Source organism: Bombus vosnesenskii, unplaced genomic scaffold (assembly GCF_011952255.1).
Source record: "Bombus vosnesenskii isolate JDL3184/JDL3185 unplaced genomic scaffold, Bvos_JDL3184-5_v1.1 scf7180000013288, whole genome shotgun sequence".
NCBI classification, from domain to species: domain Eukaryota; kingdom Metazoa; phylum Arthropoda; class Insecta; order Hymenoptera; family Apidae; genus Bombus; species Bombus vosnesenskii.
In genome coordinates, this window is record NW_022882941.1 from 789,851 (window position 1) to 811,130 (window position 21,280).

The 21,280-nt window shown below is 37.0% G+C and overlaps 1 protein-coding gene across 1 annotated transcript; it reads right to left on the reverse strand.

Annotated features, from left to right (window-relative positions):
* Positions 1–3,401: 3,401 nt before the first annotated feature.
* LOC117232449 (endocuticle structural glycoprotein ABD-4-like) lies at positions 3,402–7,243 on the reverse strand. Its single transcript, XM_033491797.1, has 4 exons — positions 7,040–7,243; positions 6,008–6,189; positions 4,429–4,690; positions 3,402–3,674 (listed from the first exon to the last, which is right to left on the reverse strand). Exons 1-4 carry the CDS (start codon positions 7,049–7,051, stop codon positions 3,576–3,578), a joined length of 555 nt encoding a protein of 184 aa, XP_033347688.1. The 5' UTR covers positions 7,052–7,243; the 3' UTR covers positions 3,402–3,575.
* Between the last annotated feature and the right edge of the window lie 14,037 nt (positions 7,244–21,280).

Sequence of the window (21,280 nt, forward strand, 5' to 3'; positions counted from 1 at the left end):
AACCAAATATACCAGATCAAAAATGAAGATTAAAATGTTACTTAAAGATCTTAATGGTTATTTCGAATGTGAAGTAGTGTTTGAAGAATTAAAAAGAGTACAACCTGGTAGTGTTTAATTCTCCTCTGTTCAACGTTTTTCAACAAAATGGTCAGCACGAGAAAGTAGACTTCTCCCTATATAATATATTGTACAGTTAGTGTCAAAAGGAAATATTTCTAATCTTCAACATATTAAATTTTGTATACATTCTATTGTCTCATGGAGATCCCTCAAAGATATAAATAGCGTACGATGTAAAAATGTAAAAAAATGTCGAAAAGTCAGTCATTCAACGTCACGCTGCAATCGCTGATATAGACATGTGTAATGTGTGAAATATAGTGTTGTAATGTAATTAAATGTAATTAAAAATAGCAATAACATCCCAACCAGCATCCTACAGAGGATACGAAAAGTATTTCGAACTAAAGAAATAAACCAAGAGAGACGAGCTCTCACAAAGAAATGACCGCCCAGAATGTTAATGCAAAAGGCATTGACATCAGAAGGAATCGTCTTGATATCTACTGATAAGGAACGCAGTCCAAATTTTATCTTTTCCAGACTGTGTCTTCTATAATATTCGACTTTTATCTTGATTTCTGACTTATTACCTCAGTCTGCAATACATTACTTCCTATCGTACCGAACCACTTGTACAAACATTTTCTCAATAACTTTAGTGCCTTCTTATATATTTCACCGTGTTCAGTCCACCTGTGTTAATATTATATTTCTTGTATTTTAAAAGACCTAAGTACTTAATGAATTTCTTTAATTGCATCTACATATTTCCTATAGCTGGCTAGCTGGCTATTCGAAACAGATTGAAAAGATTGGATTGTGAATCAAAATCTAAATTAAAATTGCGTGATAAAGTCAGAAGCATGTGTAGAGTCATATGTACACTATCTTCCAATTTGTTAAGAAAAATACTTACACACCTAACAACGACGCATCGATCTCATTCGCTAACGCTAACTGTATGGCCCTAAGACGCATTTATCAACTACGGAGGAACGAAAGAAAAGAACATGACCTTCGGACACTTGCGCAGAGTCACGGGCGCCATCTACCAATCATCGATCGCGGTGGTCGACGATGCAAACATTCAAAACGATCGATAAGCGAGTGCATGGAATACATTATTCACTTCCGTCAAATACATAATACATTTCGTGCAAGTGAGTGTACATGTAAATACTCTACTATGTAATGTTTAATATTCAATGATTTCTGTATTGTATGCGTTGTGTGCATAACGTACTTTGTATTTATTACTTTATTTCTTTGTTATTATGTGAGAAATTTCTTGAATCGACATTAATCTTTTCCATTTGGAATTTGCATAAAGTGGGTTTTAATATTTTTTTATAGATTTATGAATGGACAGGTTTAATGTTTCTTCTTATACAAGGTAAACCGTCCTACGTGTCTTGTTGGATTGGTTGTAGGTAAGAATTACTGCACCTTCCATCGCTTGGATCGATGTATATTCGTTCGTGTAAGAAACTTTACCCAACATCGGGGGTACTTTAATTGATTTCGAACAAAGTCTCAAATTCAGTTTTCGATTCTCATTACTTAAACTTTTTATCGTTTTCATGCAAACACTGGAAAACAAATACGATAAGTTTCACAAAATAAAAATTAATATACCTATTAAACTATCAGTTTTTCGATATAAGTAAGTTAATAATTTTTTATAGACAATTCCAGGCTGCATCGATTAATGCATTAAAAAGTATATGAATCCATTCGGAAGAAACAAAGTTCACCTCCGCATAACGTTTACGTGTCCACCTACAGAAAAGCTAATAACATCGAAATATTTCTTCTTAAAATCACTCAACTTTCATCTCAACCTTTTTTCGATATAACTAATAGTATGGAAAATATTTCAGCTTAAATTCTTAGGTGGTTCATCCTGTATATATGTATGTATTTAATAAAAATTCTATAAGAGTAGAAAACGACATATTTTAATGTAGACGATATTCAAAATGATGTTTATCGGTTGCAATATAATTGCATAGACGACAAATTAATCACTGTTAAATAAAATTGGACTGTTATTTTCCTTTAATGTTTCTTTGATTTTGCTGGAAAAAAATATTTTCACAAAATCTTACTATACATAATCATCTTATAGCTCTCTTTCAGCCGTGTTATACATACCAGACAAAAGAGTTTTCGAGCGATCCACTAACAACAGAATAATCTGAGCTGATCGCGTTTCGTGGATCATCCTGTATATTCCATTTGTTAAATGTCACAAATATAACCGTTCACATATTTTTTTGTACCTGTGTAAGTAAGTATTTGTATTTCTACATTCCGTTGCGGAATAATTACGTAATTCGTAATGTGAAATTCTTAAACAAATAAATTCATTTTCAATAAATATTTACTTTTATACGCATTTTGCAATGGTACAATAGCAGGAAACGTTCAATTTCTACAAAACTACCATTTCCCTAATGAGTAAAAGCAAGATATACAATAATACAAAGATTCAAAGTCGCTTCCCTATGTAGCATTATAAATAAATGGCCACAAATGTAAATACATATCGAGAAACATGTATACATAGCTTGAAATATATCAATAATTCTGAAAGTAATAAATTTAATAAAAATGTACTCTGACTGACATGGTACATCATTCAATTTCAATTATAACTATCTAACTGTTTACTTCGCTATTTAACATAATAATCAAAAGACTATTACCACGGGCGAGATGCCTACCATCCTGAGTTTATAGTGTTAATTGGATGTTGATATGTCTATTTTCTTAAAATTCGTTAGATGATCATACTGTTGAATGTAATTCGTCTATTTCGACGAAATTTATAACAAAGATCCAAAGAAACAGTTGCCTTAAACATTTTTTGGAAAAAGATCATTCAGTAAAAAGTAAGTTTTGTTCAAATGGAAGCCAATATTAGCCAAAATCTTTTAACGAAGGATATTAATTCTCATACCACAACTTCAAAATTTATCGTATAATAGTTATGATGTCTGATTTATAGCCTTTGTTCTAACAAGAAAAAAAATAATTTCAACATGGACAATCAGAAATGTCGTTGAAATCTTGCAAAATGTAGATGATAAAAAGAAGTTTACAGAGTCCATCCAGATTCCAACCTAGATCAGGACAAAATATGATTTAATAAAAAATATAAAAAATAAAATCTATGTTAAATTAATTTTATGGGTGGAAATAGTATTCCCCATCTGAGATAAATGTCAAACGAACATTTATCATTTTATATGTAGATATTTTTATTACCTTCTTTTAAATATCATCGATCAACGAAGCTTTTAATTTGTTTGCTACTAAACTATTTTACTCTACAATTATTACTTTTTTAATATTTGAGATTGTTAATAACGACAAAGGAAAGCACATTTACATATTTACATATTATTAAATTTATTTTATTAAAATAGTCTTAATTTAAGGACTTGATCGTTTGTTTTTATACTACATGTAGAACGTGTCTCAACAATATTTATTTTTTATTTACTTCATTTCCGAAATTTTCTATCATAATTATCTCGCCGTTCGATTTGCTGATTCAAAGGTTGCTGTTGCCCCTTTTGAGCTGCCTCACGCGCATCTGCTTCCTGGAATATAATAATAATATAATAATAATGCTATTACTCTCAACTCGCTATACCAACTAATTGCAAGACATATAACTTTACTCTAAATTAGAAATTGAAAAAAATATATTTGCGTTATGTTTCCTTATTCGCGACGTTTCAATATTATTATGTATGATTACATCCTCTTACGTGTACTCGCTATATAGGATATTATGTAATTGGTAGTATTACTGGGAAGAAAGTTCTGCGATTTAGTTCTACGATTTCGTAATTCTACATGAAAAAGTAAATCGAGGACACAGAATAAGATTTTGTTATACGAGGTATTCTTCTCGAAATAATCAATACCTCGTACATGCCTTTACTTTCTCATTTCATTTAACACTCAACGTGATAAACTAATTAAGAAAGCTTATGTTTGCAAATTACGATATTGAAGATATATAGTCTGGCATGCAGTAACGATATTTAATGTTTATTCAAATGATATTTGTTTCGTGTTTCATGTACTTGAGAAGCGTATAAACCCGCGTTATGAAAGTATTTCTAAATCTATTTCTATACAATAGACTTGGATATACGCATATTATCTCATCTGCTAAACTAATAATTCGTATAATTAACATATGCACTCTTGTTAAATATTTCTTTCGAATAAGAATGAAGATAAAGAGAAAAAGATGTATCGGATATTGGAATACACGACGACGCGTCAGAGCGAATGGAGAAAAGAATCAGAAAGTGAAAAAAGGAAAAATCGTGGGACGTGTACCTCTTGCTGACGAATGCCTGCAAAGATGAGGTCGAGGCCTTTCTGAATCTCTTCGCTGACTGGCGGTGGCGTGGGAATGTGATCTCCGGTCGCGTGAAAGCCGGTCTCGTCGGCCGTATAATGGATGGTGATCAGCTTCCCTTCGGGACTCGTGTATGAGAAGCTTCCTTGTTGGACCAACGCTTCTCCTTGTTCCTCGCCTTCGCCTACTTTCTTAATGTAACCGCTCTCCTCAGCGATAATATTGTTTCCCGTTTCATAGCTATGAATAATTTATTCACATCAGATTTCAAATCACATTCTTTTGGATTACACCTCCTCTTAAAATGCATACCCGTCGTTATTGTTTTGTGTTGAAATAGAGCTTTCACTTACGAATACATTTTTAAATCTCTATTCTACTGTACTGTAAGAAAATAAATAATTAATATACATACATAAAAATTGTTACTTTTGTCGAGAGTGCTACAAACTAACCAAATTTCGATTCATAGAGTCTATATCTTGAACTCGATTTAATCGTCAAACTATACTATACACATAGATGATTATACGTCATTTAAACGGTTCATTTCAAATTTATTATTTCAAAATTGCAAATATTAATTCAAATTATTTTCGTATCACGTTGTAAATATGTTATCGTAAAATTTACACTTACACAAGCTTAAAGATTGTGATAAATTTAGATTCTTTATTCTTATTATACATATTTCGTATGTATTTAGTGCATCATACATGTATCATACATGTTATATGCAATAATACATCTCTTTAAATGTAGAATGAAAAATGCTTACATAATTAATGAAGGGTGAAAGTGAAAATCTTAATTGAAGTAAAACCTTCTCCAACTTGTATGCATACGGAGATAATATCGTATTTAATGTCACTTCGAACTGTAATTATTTAAACGTTACTCAATAATAAACATTTAATTATTATTGCGTAGAATACTCAATCCGAAATTGTCTAATTTTAAATAACTAGTACCGAATACAGGAAAGTAGAAATGAAATATTTCTTCAAGTTGCACAAGCAAGTTCAAATACATTTCACAATTTTGCTAAATGTAATTATTTTTACTATAGTATAACTATTTTACTAAGCATAATATTCAGTATAATAAAATATAAATAAAATGTACTGCGTAAAAAGGTGTCATACAATACTTTATCATTTCTATTATTTATTTAACTTTTAACGTTTTATTGATTTATAAGTTTCGTAAAGTATTTCAAGTATAATCGTAAATAAAAGAAATAATCATAAAACGTAAAATAATAAAAGTAATGCAAGGAAGTAATAATCTAATAAATCTAAATTATGTAAATTTCATTGTATTTGTGCGTTACTAAACGCCATGGTAACGCAACGTTTTATTACTATTAAAATACATTAAACATCAACAAAAACTATAACGAAATTGAAAGAGATTCTTCTATGTCGAACACACACATATGTATAAGTATTTTCTATTTTAAACTGCAGATTTAAATGCATATGCTTGGAGTTGTATGCAATAAACGAACAACATATTAACTCATCGACACAAGAAGGTAATTAACAATTGTGATACCTAGCTTTATAAGTTCCATCGTGCTCTTGCTGTTTATTCCAATGTAAAATTGGAATAGGCGTGGTCGTCAATGGACCCCTTCTTTCGTCAGTCGGAGGATTCGATCTATCCTCGTGGTAATTGTTACGAGCATTGTAATTTGAATCTTGCGCTGCTGCTAATCCCACAACTATCGCTATTACCTAACGAAGAGAATCTTTAGTTAGTCAACCTAGTCAACGTAACTATATTTAGCACTCTTATATTTAACAAATGTCATATTGTCTATCGAAAGACGAAGCATTGATAAAAATGGAAGTCCGTGATCGTCACCATCCACGTAGTGTTAGTGAGATGAGTGAAAGTAAGATGCCAATGCGGGTCATTTAACTCCTGACCTACGACGGGTTTGCGGACTCGTCGTCGATTTCGTTTGCTTGGTATTCTTCACAGTTGCTCGTGTCGTAACACAGATTAAAGATCATCCTACTTGTAACTCGAATTTTCAAAAATAATATATACGTTACTTTCGCATGCAAAATGCATACTATAAATATAATAACTTTATGGAAGAGAAACGACGCGACGACTCAAAATGCATTTGCTTTTTGCTACTAGTGATTCACGTTTCTAATATAAATTATTATTTGATGGAATAGTAGGCGCTATTATTCTTTCGTTAGTTAAGTGCCGATTTCTGATAATATCAATTGATATTTTCGTCAATTTAAAAAATACGTGACCGTAACTCGGGAGATCAATAACAGTTTAAAAATCTGGCGATTCAACTAACGAAGGATTCATATTGGTTGATCACCGAACATCGATCATCGATAATAAGAATTTTAGCACTACAATTTCGTTTAACATTAACGACAACATATCTTAATGACAAGATATATTGACAAGACAAATTATGTTGTACGAACACCATTTAAAAAAGAACATTGTTAATAAAAATATTTCAGCTGTATTATATTGGTTTAGAGTTATACAGAACGTAAACGAGTGCAAACGTAAAAATTAAAAAAAAGAACGTAAAAAATTACTTACAATTGTTTTCATCTTGATAAAGGAAACACTTTTGAATGAAGAAGATGAGTACTATTACGTCCAATCGTTTATGATCCTAAGGAAATAAGGAATTCACCTTTTATACTCTCACCTCATCCCCACTCAACAAGTGATGGATCTCTAAAGATGTTCCACGTAGTTTGTAACAACGATCTTTACATACATGCTATCTTATGCATGTGTGTAACGATACCATTTATTACCGTTTTACGCACCCCTTTAACCACTCCTTCCTTGTCCCTTTTTGCAAGGAAAATCAGAATAATCACCAGTACTATTAAAATATTAATTAATTATAAATTTCTATCATTTGGATAGATAAAATTTATGTCTATTATTACAGTTACATACATGAAAGTTACATCAAATAATGTTTCCCCTTTATCATTTGTATTTTATTTATATTATATCTATAATTTAAATAATTGTCTCGGTACAAAATAAGTATTATAGCAATGTTAGCGACGTTAATATCTGCTTTTTGTATCTAAGACATATCTTTTTAAGACATAATTACAACGTTAATTTTTAATATTAAACATATATATATCTTATTATTACTACTCACTGGAAATTTTTTATAATGTAATTACATACAGACAAAGATTTCACTTCTTGAGAAAAATTTGGAGCAAGGATGTTGCGATAACAATAATGTAACAATTTGAGATTATGCGCTTAGTAGTATTTAAATTTCAGCCTATTGCGTCATATGTACAGTCACGACTATCTAACCCGTTTCTAAAGCGTAAATCAATAGAAATTGAATTGCTTATCGGCTGAAATTAATATCCTAAATAAAATAAATTATAGATGAGAATTTTTAAAAAGTAATTTTCAATGAATTACGGCTAATCATATGCGTCGAACATTGTAATTATTTCTCGAAAATTTTGCACTTTTATTGCCTCTATGTACTATTAAATTAGTGATGATTCTAGGAAGGATACAAAAGTCATTGTACGTACATGTCGGAGATGAAAGAACATCGGGATTTCCCGTCCGGAATGTTGGGAAAACATCATCTCCGACATACATATATATACTTTAGCATAAATAATGTTTCTAGTTTTGAAACTATGACAGAGTGTCTCGGGAGAAGGATATTTTATTGAATACACTGCGTCGAATGTCTAAAATGAATTTCATCTAAGTTTCACATTTTCTAAAGCTTCAGTGTAAATTTAACTTTTTCAAATAGAATGCGCGATGTTTTTTTAATTATCTTACAATCTCATAGATGATGCAAATTTTTAAGAAAATTTATACGTAATATATATCATATGTTATACATATATATTACACACACGCGCGCGCGCGCGCGCACACACACGTGTATATATATATATATATATATATATATATATGTGATGTATGTATCATCTCACGAATACCTTCCTCTAGCTAGCCTTATTTGCAGTATTTAAAAAGAACGGAACAGTGCCTGCCGTGCATAATGAAAGTTTGTGTTCAAACAAAATACGAATAATAAAATAAAATAGAGTACAATATACAGAAATAGTTACTATTTTTTATTTCCAGGAGGGGGGCGTATCCTCTGACGGAGCCTGTGACTCTACTACTGATAAAGGATGTTAAAACAAGGATGTACAAAAAAAGAAAAGGGAAGTTTACTAACACGTCCGTGCAACTAACGATCGACGAACAGTCTGGCTCTAATTTCGCGTATGGATATTGTAATTAAATTTAATAAGAGCTACGTGATTTAAAGAATATTGAAAATAATATAACGTAGCAAACACTGACTTTACTGACCACATTGCGTAATTACAAAGATTCTCTAAAATTAAAAAAAGCGTATTGGAAGAAGTGGATGAGGAAAGTAGAAAAAGAATATTTTACATATTCTTCTTCCTTTCTCTATCGAGTGTTTGTTCGAAAATATAGTTTTTAGTAATATATATCAACATGTGTTATAGGAATAGAAAATGTTTGTGTAAGAAAATGTATCTTAGAATCAATGTCAATATTATCAAACGGCTGTCTCCGTATCAGCCCACACGCCTTACTGAGGATGCCTGGAATAGACGTGTATTATGTCATGTAAAGGCATCCACGTGCAAGATTATATAAACAGGTCTCGACACTCATATACCGAAGCATACGGGAAATCGTCTGAAAACTGAGTCGGAACTAGTTGCAAAAAATCAACATGAAAGAGAAGAAGGTTCTTGTTCTTCGCATGCCTGAAATGCTATGAATGTCTGATACAGAGACAGAGGCACTCTATCCCTGTCGATTTCGTAAGAACGAGAACTTTCTTGTCTTCCATGTTAATTTTTTACAACTCAATTTTCCGAAGATTTTCCCTAGCGAGTGTCGAGACCTGTTTATATGATCGTGCCTACGCGGAGGATCAAAGGGACGAGATCACGGAGGATGGCAAGGAGACCGTTTCCTTCACCAGTCCTTTCCAAAACGGCGAGCGAGTCGTATCATTTTGTATTCGTCGACTATCGTGGCTGTAGTAAAATAGATCATATAGTTACTTTCGATTATATATGTTTCTTACATTTGCAGGTAATTAAAATTCGTAAACATATCCAATTTGTTCATACAAGTTTAATGACGATATTAATAGAAAGAATTCGTGACTGAAATATAACGGGATATGGAAGTTGCATGAATATAATAAAAATTTCATCTATATTATTCACTATTAATAAACCATATAATTGTTTATAATTTAATCATATTACATATTAGTTGAATACCTTTTACGTGTAAATCAATAAAAAATGTTACTGTTGACTCCTCTATAAAGAAAATGCACGTGTCAAGGCTGACGCATTTTCAAGAGTATTGTATGAGTCGATAGCCGGAACCATAAATGTGTCATCAAGGTTCAGACTTAGGTAGTGACTTTAGATGATAATACTCTAGCAGACTGAATCTTAACTGTACACCACGGCGGCCGGTATAATGAGATCTGAACTAAACTCTATGAAATACGATATCTAATATTGGTAATATTTTTCAGTATATGTAGGTATATATCAATCATATATATCATACATATCACATCAAGAATTCATGATCCTTCCCGCAAATTCGTTCAATTTTGCATCCATCAGTTTCTACGATTATTCTAAGACGACCGACGACGTATTTGCCCATCGAGGGCTACACATTCGGCTACAGGTGTAAAAAAAATTGAAGAGGTGATCCATCGAGCTAAAATACAATGAAAATCAAGAATGAAGAAATTGCGCTTTTGGCGTCATTTTTTAGTTATTGACAATTAAATATTAGCCGAAATATCCCTGTGCGCGACTGATCCTTCTTACACGAACGAAAATAGGTCAGCTTAAGCAGCAGCATGCACAGGGATCCTCAAATCGAACGTTACACGGGCAGCAGCTTACCTCGTACAAGTCGTAGAGAAGAAGATTAGTCATTTGAAGATTTGAAGACGTAAACCATCCTGCAGATGAAGAGAAAAATCGCAGATTAAACCGTCGTTGAATTTTTGAGTAGAGAGGATTAATGTTTCCTCTGATCTTTTGCCTTCATAAACAATTAGTAAATAATAGCACATATAAACAATGTTTATACAAATCTTATATACGCACCGCGATCATCCCGTGCGCGGGTGTCCATAAAAACATCACGCATTAATTATTCTTGAGGTGTTATTAAACGTGGTCAAACGCTATCTAGCATTAACTACGTACACTTTCTACGCAAATTACTGATCACTGTATATTACGATATTCACATAGATACGCATGAAATAAAAAATGAAAAAACCAAAGGAAACTATAACAAAGATTGCTGTTGTATAGTACAAACTTTTCTACATAATGAAATCTGTCCATAATTTTTTCAGAAGAAATTGTTTAGCTATCGATCACGTTTCGTTTGTTCAAAGGAAACCGACGTGCAAAAGCGTACGTTATTATTAACCAGTTAGCAGTCTATTTTCACATAAAATGCACAATGTGATATAATATAAACTAGATAATAATAACAACAATGTATTGCATACTACTGCAATATGATCATATTTCTCACATTTGCGACATCGAAACGGGCCTAAACCTTCTTTTTCTTCGACACAGATCACTTGTTTCTTGTGTTTCACACACCATTTTTTTCTTGGAATTTATTGAATATCCTAAGTCATTCAATTGTCGTCTCGTGATCACTTAATTTCTTAGCAAGGGAAAATAAGTTTATACGATCCATTTTAATCCTTGAATGACCTATGTATATATACAGGGTGGTTGGTAACTGGTGGTACAAGCGGAAAAGTCGAAAATATAGAATAAAAATTTTTTTTTAATTTTTTTTTTAATTTTTCCATCGAGACAACGATCTACAGTGAGATCCGTTATAACGAGACGTGATAAAGTGCACGCGTACCGAGCGAAAATTCAAAGTCGATTTTCTCGAAAACAAAGTCTCAAACGAAAAATTTTTATTCTATATTTTCGACTTCTTTAAGCGAATTCAATTTTATGTTGACTAGTTTATAATATTTTTATATTTCATAGTTTTATCGATAAAGTAAAATATAATATAAAAGTATGAAAGAAATAGTTAAATAAAGACTCAACTAATGGATTTAACCAACAGACTTAAATAACAAATTCAAAAAGTGTATGATAAATATAAATAACGCGTACTACATATAATCTCTGAAGGTACAGTTCTAAGAGAATAGACATAAAAGATAGAAAATAGGAAACACGAATGAAATATAGCATGAACATTTTGCATGTCAGTAACTTGAACAGTTCTTTAGAAGTATCTTACAAAGTGTTTGCGAAGGCTTCTGTTATTTTAACCAGTATTGTAATCTTATTGTACGCTATGTCGGTAACACAGGAAGTGACATTACAATAGTAAAACGTTTTTTGCAATATTTTTAGTCGTAACCTTTAAGCTACCAAAAATCCTTCTCGTAAATATTGTTTTTGCTGCCTTGGTTCTAAAAGGTGCCTATTTTCAGAATTTCAAGGAGATCAAAGCATGGAAGTTTTCAAAATAACAGAGAGCAGCGCTACAATAGTACATCATGTTTCACAAAATTTTGCATCTTGGCTTTCGAATCGCCAAAAATCCTTCCAGCGAACATTGTTTCAACGTAAAATGAAGCTATTTGCAAAATTTCGGCCAGATCGGGAGAAATAGCAGATTTTGAAGCGATAACGTTACATGTAACATAGAAGTGGTAAGTGGGTAACACCTAAAACGTGGGACACAAAAAAGCATTGCATGTCATGTCTATTCTGTACCGCGTCTAGGAAACAATCAGCACAAGGTTGTGGCAGAGAGGAAATTTTCTCTTTGGTTGTACTAAGTGTCCATTTGAAAGCAAATTCGATAAGTTTTACTCTCATGTGGTCAATACAAATTCGCAGAATCATGTCCATTCGTTTATGCGAGTCACATGAGATTCTTTGCAATTTACATTGAAATGCAGATGAAGTACTGTGTAATCATGAATGATCAAAAAATAAGTGCCCTTATTATTGGTCAAACTGTCAAAAAGAAAAGCAAAACTAACGCACAAGGGAAGTTACAGTATCAGGATTTGAATTAATCGCAAGGAAGAATTAGGAGAATGTGTATCACTTACAAAGTTCAAACAACAAGTTCAAAACAAGAACAAGTTCAAATTCCAAAAAGCTTCAAATTGAAGATACCCAACAATTTCAGAATTTTATACGCATGAGTGCAGTACTTCAATTTATAATAAACTAAATTGGACCAATAATTACAAGATACGAAACGAAGCAAAACTTAATTTCTACCGACGAACGGTGTCATTATGATCTCTAGTTCTTGAAGTTCCATGCATTCTCAAGTGACGCATCCGATTCATGCTCGATTTATTGCACTATAGAGACTTGCATGGTGAAATAAATCCGCTCATTATTATGTGATTAAACAAATTAATTTAATGATTCTATAGCGAAAATTACCAAAATCTTACAACAATTAAAAATACCAGTTTCGAAATCACTCGCTACTGTTGCTAAAACGAAGAAAGAAGAAAGAGTTTTTCTCGAATAAAAATCTGAAAAATTACTGTTTTCATAGAAAAACTAAGTCTCATGAACGTAAGGTAAACCAATTGAATATAAAATTTTTTTTTTTTTTTTTTATTTATTTGTTGAAATTACAATCAATTCTCGCGTTGAGAATTTTCAGTAATTTTTCTGGCGTGGCGCAGTGACATGGCTATTTATTTACAATAAGTTAATACTATTATAGCTAGGTATAATTTATAAGTATTATAAGTAAGTGCATATGCTTAATTTGGATAATTAAATGAATCTGACGTTTAGATCTAGCGGGTAGTGCCTCTTCAGCCTGCGAGTCTGGTCCGTCGTATCGAGTAGTCCAGTGATTAGGGGGTTTCGGTGTTTGTTGATTCTTTTGCTGTATCTGTTGCTATATTTTGCTATTTCCTCTTTGACGGTGGGTATCTTGAGGTCGCGGTGTATTGTTTCATTGGTTACATACCAAGGTGCGTCAATTAGGGATCTTAGCGTTTTCGATTGAAAGCGTTGGAGTATTTCAATGTTGGAGTTACTTGCTGTTCCCCATAGTTGGATTCCGTAGGTCCAGACAGGTTTTATTACGGTCTTGTAGAGGGTAATTTTATTCTGTATATTTAGTTTGGAGCGTCGGCCCGTGAGCCAATAGAGTTTTTTTAGTTTGTCCTTTAGTTGCTTCCTTTTATCTGAGATGTGTGTCTTCCACGTTAGTCTCCTGTCCAGGGTCATGCCCAGGTATCGGACTGTGTCCCTGCTAGGAACTGTTGCATTGTTGATGGTGACCTGGGGGCAGGTTTGTTTTCGGAGCGTGAAGGTTACATGTGTGGATTTCTTTTCGTTGACTTTGAAGCACCATTTGTGAAACCACTTTTCCATGGAGTCGAGACTTCGCTGGAGAGTGGATGAGGCTATTACCGGGTCAGCGTGGGAAGCTAATAGCGCTGTATCGTCTGCAAATGTCGCTATTGTTATATCATTTGATATAGGTAGGTCGGCAGTGTAGATGGAGTACAGTAGGGGTCCGAGGACACTACCTTGGGGTATGCCGGCTTCTATTGGGAATGTTGCGGAAGTGGCGTCTAGGTATTTAACCATGAATTGCCTATTGGTTAGGTAAGATTTTAGGATGGAGTAGTAGGGGTGGGGTAGGATCTTTTTAAGTTTGTATAGTAGCCCTTCATGCCATACTTTATCGAATACCTGTTGGATGTCTAGGAAGACCGCTGAGCAATATTTTTTCTCTTCGAGTGTTTGGCTGATCGTATGAGTTAGGCGGTGGATTTGCTCTACTGTAGAATGATGTTTTCGGAAGCCGAATTGGTGATCTGGGAGTGTTTTCAAGTTCTCTAGGATTGGAAGGAGTCGGTTCGTGAGCATCTTCTCGAATAGTTTGGACAGGGTAGGTAAAAGACTGATTGGGCGATAGGAGCAGGTTTCGTATATCGGTTTACCGGGTTTGGGGATGAGGGTAATCAATGAGATTTTCCAAGCCTTAGGATAGTGTTCCAGGCGAAGGATAGCATTAAAAATCGATGTGATGAGTGCTATCCCTTTTGTGGGAAGTTCCTTGATTGCTCTATTGCCTATTAGGTCGTGTCCTGCTGCTTTCTTGGGGTTTAGGCGACTGATTGTTTCTATAGTCTCAGCAGAGGAGAAGGGTTCGATAGGAGGGGACATTTGGAAGGGGGTGTGCAGGTATTCAGTAACGTCCGCGGCGGTTTGGGGGGAATGGGGTTTGAATACTTTTGACAAGTGTTTTGCAAACAGGTCGGCTTTTTCTATGGGGCTTCGCGCCCATCCACCTTGCGGACGGCGGATAGGTGGGATTATTTGTGGGGGGCGTGTGAGTTTCCTGGAGGCCTTCCATAGTGAGTAGTTGGCGTCGGCTGTGGGGGACAAGCTGGCGAGGTATTTATGGAAACAGTCGTTTTTATAGTTTCTTAAGGTTCTGGATAGCTTTCTAGTTGCGTTGTTAAGTTTGCGTTTGTCCTCCGGTGATCTATGAGTCTGCCATACTCTTCTTAGTCTACGTTTTTCCGCTATTTTTTTTAGTATGTGTTGGGGATATTCTTGTTTGCTGCTAGATGGCTTTGTCGGTGTGGAGAGGCGGATTGCGTTTATTATGCTCGTGTTTAAGTATTCCGTGGCTGCTTCGATATCTTCCTTTGTTTTTAGTGGGGTGAAGGCTGAGGTTGAGTGTGTGAAGACTTCTCTGAAGAGCTGCCAGTTGGTGTGTTGTGAATGGAGCCATTAGGTGTATTCTCGATGATTGTTGAACTGACTGTTGCTATCACGGGAGAATGATCAGAGGAGAGATCAGCCGAGGAGTTGATCTGGACGTGTCTTGATGGGATATTTTTAGTTATGAAGAAGTCGAGAAGGTCGGGTATTTTGTTGGTGTCAGTGGGCCAGTATGTGGGTTCGTATGTGGTGAGGTAGTTGAGGTTGTTGTTTATTATGCTGTTTAAGAGGTTTTTGCCTCTTGCTGTAACCAGTCTGCTGCCCCATTGGATGTGCTTGGCGTTATAGTCTCCTCCAACTATGAATCTGTTGCCCAGGGTGTCCAGGAAGTTATCAAATTCTTCTTTGGCGATGGAGTGTCTGGGAGGGCAGTATACTGCTGAGGTGGTGATTGAGCCATGACAGTCTTCTATTGCTACGTTTGTTGCTTGGAAGTAGTCTTTCTGGAACGATGGAAGCTCGTAGTGCTTAATACTTGCTTTGATTATTATTCCGGTGCCACCGTCGGCCTTTCCGCTGGGGTGTTGGGTATGGTAGAATTTGTAACCATTTATTTTCAGGTAGCTCTTGTCGGTAAAGTGGGTTTCCGATACGAGCATTACGTCGATTTGCTGGTGTTTTAAGAAGAGTTCTAGTTCAAGTTTGTGTTGCGCTAGACCGTTGGCGTTCCAGAGTGCTATGCGCCTTGGTTTTATTTTGAGTCGGGGCGTGCTAATTTTTCCACGATGAGTGTTAGTAGCGATAGCAAGTGATTTATTTGCTCCGATTGTTTCTGTATTAGCTTTTCAAGTCTTGAGGAGTTGTCTGCGTTAGGTGGGTTGGGGACACTGTTTTGGGGAAGGTTCCTTTGGCTGTTCGGGTTATTTTGGATGCCTTGTACTGCTTGGGCATAGGAGGTTGAGGTGAAGATGAATTTGGTAGGACTGTGTGTTTGGTTGGTTGAGGGGGTTGGGGTAGTAGTGAATTTCGGCGGGCTGGGTGTTTGGTTGGATACCTCTTTTGCTCTGAGCTTAGGGTACCTGTTCGTGTATAGTGTTTTATATGCTGGGCAGCCTTTGTAGTTGGCAGGGTGGTCCCCTTGGCAGTGGATGCATTTCGCTGGGGTTTCCGGTGATTTGGCGCACTGGTCAGTGGAGTGAGAGCCTGCGCATTTAACGCAGCGGAAAGTATGGTTGCAGTATTTCTGCGTATGGCCGTACCTTTGGCACCTTTTGCACTGCACTATTTCTTTTTTCACGAGCGGTGGTTCGATCTTTACTATCGCGTTCATTAGGCGACTGATGTTGTAGATTTCCTTATTGTTCGGCTTTTGTTTAATGTCTAGGAAGAATAAGGATAACGGGTCTTTCGAGACTCTATGCCGTATATTACTTACGTTGATGACTTCGTGGCCGAGTTTTGAGAGTTCGTATTTTAGTTCGTCTATGTCTGCTGAGTGGTGTATGTTTCGTAGGACCACCCGGAAAGGCCTTTCCTGTTTGAGTTGGTAGGTGTGGAAGTTGGCGTTCAGGGTCCTGAGTGTCTTGGTGAGTTTTCTGTAAGCTTCTGGGTTCGTCGGTAGTATTTTTACTTTGTTGTTGCTTATCTTAAGGTTATATACCTCCTTGCTGATATCTCTCTCTAGGGACTTGATCATTGTCTGTATGTCAATGACGTCGTCCACAAATATTGGTGGGGGAGGGGGGATTCTCTGTGAGTGTTGGTTTGGTGGCGGTTCTACGATTTCCATGGCGTCGTTTGAGGATTCCAATACGGCGAACCTGTTGTGTGTGTTTATTTGCGTTGCTGTTTCTATTTTCCTTTTCTTTGTAGTGTTAGCGTCGTTAGTGCGGAGAGTTCTGCTACACTTCTGCCACGGGGGGGTAGCACGGGGTAGCTGCGAGTCTGCTCCGGAGAGCCTGGTCGCGGTTGCTGGGCCATCATCGAGCTAGTTAATTCGGAATGAACAACTAGTCGTGAGGCTGTGAGGCTAGTATTCGGGTTGGGGTTAGGTGCGTGGGATTTTCTTCTCCCTAAAGGATAAGGGACACTTAGCTGTGTTCTCTTTCGACGTTTGGGCGACACGTGTTGTTTTCGAACTACGCTGGGCACTAGAGACACGTCTGCACGCTTCGGCACTCCACAGCGAACTGAATATAAAATGACTAAGATACTACAAAATGACATCAAGACCTAATTTTTGTAAAAAAAAAAAGCTTTAGAAGATGAATTTCCATTTTATGAAATAAATATTACAAAAGAGTCAAAAGAAAGGTCTCCAAATTTGTCGAACATTGTACAGGACATTCTGTATACAGAACGTAATCGTAAAAAAAAATTAAAAGAAAACACACGTTGGATTTTATGAAATTCATACGTCCATATTACCAGATTATGGAAATCTGACAACATCAAACAGAATCACCATCAAATCAAATCAATCAAATCACCAAACATCAAAAACAACAAGTAGTACGAAAAATGATGATTCAGATGAGTACATAGATTGTGTTACATTCATTAAACCACCTTTGTTATCCTAAACGAAACAGGGGAACGACTATTTCGCGGTGTCGATTAACATGATCGTAGCGAGAATTTACAACTCTCGTTGACGTGCTATCTCGCGATCGCGTCTCTCCGCGACCGGTCGTAACATTTGGTCCTTCGAGCTGGATCACGTGCCAGTGAAGAGTGCACTTACCAGTGACCACACAGTGCCACGTGACTTTATCAAAACCAGCAGCGAGAGCGGGAGCAACCACTACAGCGAAACCAGTGACGTCAGGCGCGTCATCTTCGAAGAAGCACATCCCATTGGCAAGGGAACGCAACCACGCAGCCTTCCGCCGCAGCTGGACAGTCATCAACGCAACGAATTTCACAACTTAAGAATACAACCGAACGAGTGGCCGTCGGGAAGGAACAAGGCGTTCCTCACCAAACATACACGCGACCTCACGCCGCACGACAGTAAGGTAAGCTCGTTCCTTATTTCGACCATCTCCTATCCTCGGCAACGATGACGAGCGAAGACCAACTCATCTCCCTGCGTCGGAGACGAGGCTATTGTAGCGGCCGATTCACATACTTATCGAACCGACTGGACGAGTACGAGCAATCCGGGAGTCGGCAAAACTCCTTATTAACGAACTACGAGAAACAACTGACCGAAGTTGCGAATCAATTCGAAGCGATCCAACTCGAGTTAGAAGTATTAGACGAGGAGGAACAAGCGCGCGGCTTCGAAATAAGGGATCAGTACGTCGCGGTAGACATAAAGCTACAAAATCTTCTGAGGAACGCGCAAGCAGCTTCGCCGTCGACATCCATAAACCTTCCAACCTGTGCATCATCCGCAAGTTTAAATCCGATAGCCATTAAATTACCAGATCTTCGGCTCCCTACTTTAGGCGGAAGCTTAGAAAAATGGAACACGTTTTATGATACCCTTTCTTCACAATCGACAAACGACGAATCAGCCGCCGGTCGCGAGTTTGCTTCGCTTAAATTACCGGAGAATCATTTTCCTGGACATAATGCGAAGACGCCACCTTCGCCATTGCCACAAGGGCCCACGGATAAGGGAAGTAACGATAACTTAAATAAAACACGCAACGCTATTCAAACTCCGCCGACGGAGAAGATCGCATCGACTCGAACGCCGACCTCGCCGCGAGTCACGCGCAATTCATTGCACAATACTAGCAGCGTGTCACCTACACGCGACTTGACGACAACCAAGTTCGCGTCCTCATTATCTCAACAATCGGATTCAACGCTACTAATCACCTTGAATTTGACAAGCTTCAACGAGCCTTTGGACCTGAAGAAAGAGAGGATCTCACCAGGCGACAAATCATTTCAGAAACTAATCTCCCATAATCTGTTACAGAACGTTCATGACTCTTTAACCGCAGTTCACAACCTAGATAGTAACGGGTTGAATCCCATCCAGGACAGCAAGGTCAACGTCGAATCGAAACCTACTGGAAAGGCTTCGAAATCCACTGTGATCAAACCGTCCAGGGGCAGCTTTTCTTCGGGCAATACTTCCACGATGGACGTCCAACACAACGTATCGACGTCCAATCATCTCTCTTACATCACGTCATCTGCACCACCCGAGACTAGAAACATTGCATCGGACAGTCACACTCCGAGACGTAACGCGAAGACTCCTCCTTCGCCACCTCAGAGATGTGCTACGCCTGCAACTGACCCTACTCAGAATAATTTCCGCATTATTAATACCATGACTAATCACTCAAATGGTATCGGTAGTTTACAAAACATTCCATCTGATCCCAACGATTCTCTACTGAGTTCACAGAGCGCCGTACCGAACGAGTCGCGTATCACAGACATCTCACTGGAGTCACCCATGGCTCCAAAAACGCCAACATACTCTCCAACACCAAGGCAAGTCACAGTCACGACGTCCAACGGTCATTCTCCACCGAGGATCATCACTAAGAGAATGCGATTCGAGCGGGTCATCGGGGGGAGTCCAGCCTCCCAATCAACCTCAAACCTCCGCACCGCGCTTGATGAATCTTCACCAAGCACCACCGACGTTCCCTTCAACGATACTTCCTGGGCCGAGGTGTTTAACGATACTTCCAGAAGCAAGATTCACGACACTTCCTGGGTCGTGAAGTTCACCTGGAAATCGCTCGGCATCGACGAGGAAGATGGCGATCTAGACTACAAGGGAGACAACGTGCCATCCAGGCAACGGCCCTTCGGCCGCATCGCCAAGTTCACCCTGGGGACGACAGCATCATCCGGACGGCTGTTGTTCACACGGCAAGGAACATCTTGGATCGAGGTGCCACGCAGCTCGTCCTACCATCGAGCCAAGCCGATCCAGCAGAATACGGGCCATCAACAATCAACATGGAATCGGGCGGCAGCTCCAATTAACTTTACCTTTACAGAACTTTTGATCGGTACCCTCTCAACGGGGGGAGTATGTTACGCCACGAGACTTACCACAGGCTGTATTTTCTAACCGTCGCTCGCGGTCCTACAACGTCGCAGACGGATCGTCGCGGCTGCCCGGCAAACAAACATTGTAGTGGCAAGCGCATGGTTCATTAAGCAGGGCGACCTCCAGAAACGTCGACTCGTGGCCGTTATTTTACCTCGCGTAAAAGAATGTGGCGTGATCCGAACGTAGTGGGGGTCGCCTTCCAGAAAAGACGAAAATAATCGAAGGGCGGGCAGTTCCTTCTGACGAGTCAAACGCGACACTTCGACATATCAGACCAATAGCAAACGAATTTATCTAGAGATCAAAGTCGAGTCAAATTTCTGTAACATCTTCATCAGATTATTGTAAAATATATTGTTCTATGTTAACCTGTTAATACAGTGTTACATTCATAAAACCACCTCTGTTATCCTAAACGAAACAGGGGAACGACTATTTCGCGGTGTCGATTAACATGATCGTAGCGAGAATTTACAACTCTCGTTGACGTGCTATCTCGCGATCGCGTCTCTCCGCAAACGGTCGTAACAGATTGACTTGCCAAATTTTCGGTAAACACGTGACATAAGTCAATATTTAACAAATAAAACCATATTCTTTTTAGTCTTAAAATACTAATAGCAATCTTTTGTGTAGCCAGTTTCTGCGTGTATTAAATGTAATAAATATAAATATAAATTATTCTTCACGTGTTAATTAGCAGTTACTTTCAACATTTCTTTACAGTCCACTCTATAAACAATTAATGATCTCCGTTAAGATATTTTGTGATTTACACTGATTGGTTTCTAAGCTCTCTATATATTGGATCCTTTACATTAAAACCGTTTATATTGCAATCCTTTAATCACAGTAGCACGTTACTATAATAACATGTATTAACTTATAAATAAAAGAATTCGATTAATATGTCACACATTTTCAATAATTTACAACAAAAAATTGAGAACTGTCGATAAATAATATTCTTATTTG

Coding starts and splice junctions, on each gene's coding strand:
- LOC117232449 (XM_033491797.1), bottom strand. Junction 4,691..6,007: donor GATGGAACTTATAAAGCTAG/GTATCACAATTG, acceptor AATTATTCATAG/CTATGAAACGGGAAACAATA. Junction 3,675..4,428: donor CAGGCATTCGTCAGCAAGAG/GTACACGTCCCA, acceptor ATTATATTCCAG/GAAGCAGATGCGCGTGAGGC.